Consider the following 1,280-nt stretch of genomic DNA (forward strand, 5'->3'; position numbering starts at 1 on the left):
CCGAATATACCGCGTAGGACAGCACAAGGACGTCGTGATTCACAGGTCAGAGGAATTATAGGGAGGGGGACACACAGGGGGGGCCTCCCTCCTACTACCCCCACCTGCCCCCCAGTACCATGAAACACCTAAACCTCCAGGTGGGGGGCACATGTGCAGTACCTCCCACAATGCATTGCTTGGAGCCTGCATGGGGTGCAATAAGGGGGGAGCGGGGGCACCCTGAGGGGATAATATGGGATCTTATGGTCTTTGTGGTAGGGATGCACCGGTACTGATACTAGCATCGATATCAGTGCCGGTACCGAGTATTTGGGCCAGTACTCGTACTCGCCCCAAATGCTCCGTCTGGCCGGCCAATCAGGGAGCGCGACACCCTTCTTTCTGATCGGCTTCATGCTCCCTCGTCATCACATGACGATGGAGCCGGCCTCCCGGCCAATCAGTGTGTCCTCCATGTCTGAAGTTGGGGTCTGGTGCGGGCGACGCTCACTGGTGATTGGGTGCAATCTGAGTGTTTTGCTCTCTGCCGCCCCCCGCAGGTTTGTGTGCGAAGGGACGGTGGAGGAGAAGATCTCTCAGCTGCAGGAGAAGAAGAAGGAACTGGCAAAGAAAGTCCTGACCGGCAACGGCACCACCTTCACCAAACTCACCCTGGCCGATCTGCGGCTGCTGTTCGGGGTGTGACCTGAGCCGCCCCTCTGCCTGGCCCACTACAATGACTGTTCCCTGACCCTCGGGGTGTCTTCTATGAGTGTCTCGGGTGCTCTGTGTGTTCCTCTGACTGTGGCCGGTCTCTATATTTATTATGTTGCCGTTCTCTATGTTCTGTAATAATAAAGGAAAACTTTTATATAACATTTCTGTGTTCTTATAATGGGTTGGGGGGGCGGGGGAGGGTCCAGGTCTACGTTGTATGGCCGCCATCACTCCTATGAGCTTGCTGGATGTCCCGCTCCATGGCTGATGATATGGAGATGTCCCTGACCCAGCCTGCATAGAAGGCTCCATCATGTCCCTGACCCTGCCTGCATAGAAGGCTCCACCATGTCCCTGACCCTGCCTGCATAGAAGGCTCCACCATGTCCCTGACCCAGCCTGCATAGAAGGCTCCACCATGTCCCTGACCCAGCCTGCATAGAAGGTTCCACCATGTCCCTGACCCTGCCTGCATAGAAGGCTCCACCATGTCTCTGACCCAGCCTGCATAGAAGGCTCCTCCATGTCTCTGACCCTGCTTGCATAGAAGGCTCCACCATGTCCCTGACCCAGCCTGCATA

At 56.4% G+C, this 1,280-nt stretch overlaps 1 protein-coding gene across 1 annotated transcript in view; it reads left to right on the top strand.

Annotated features, from left to right (window-relative positions):
- TTF2 (transcription termination factor 2) overlaps positions 1-699 on the top strand; it is a 30,861-nt gene extending 30,162 nt beyond the window's left edge. Inside the window, 2 exon segments of the mRNA XM_018573532.1 lie at positions 7-45; positions 543-699. Coding sequence (XP_018429034.1) covers positions 7-45; positions 543-687 — 184 coding nt within the window. The 3' untranslated portion in view covers positions 688-699.
- The last annotated feature ends 581 nt before the right edge of the window (positions 700-1,280 follow it).

The sequence above is a fragment of the Nanorana parkeri genome, unplaced genomic scaffold (assembly GCF_000935625.1).
Source record: "Nanorana parkeri isolate BGI_ZX_2015 unplaced genomic scaffold, ASM93562v1 scaffold2417, whole genome shotgun sequence".
Classification (NCBI taxonomy): Eukaryota; Metazoa; Chordata; class Amphibia; order Anura; family Dicroglossidae; genus Nanorana; species Nanorana parkeri.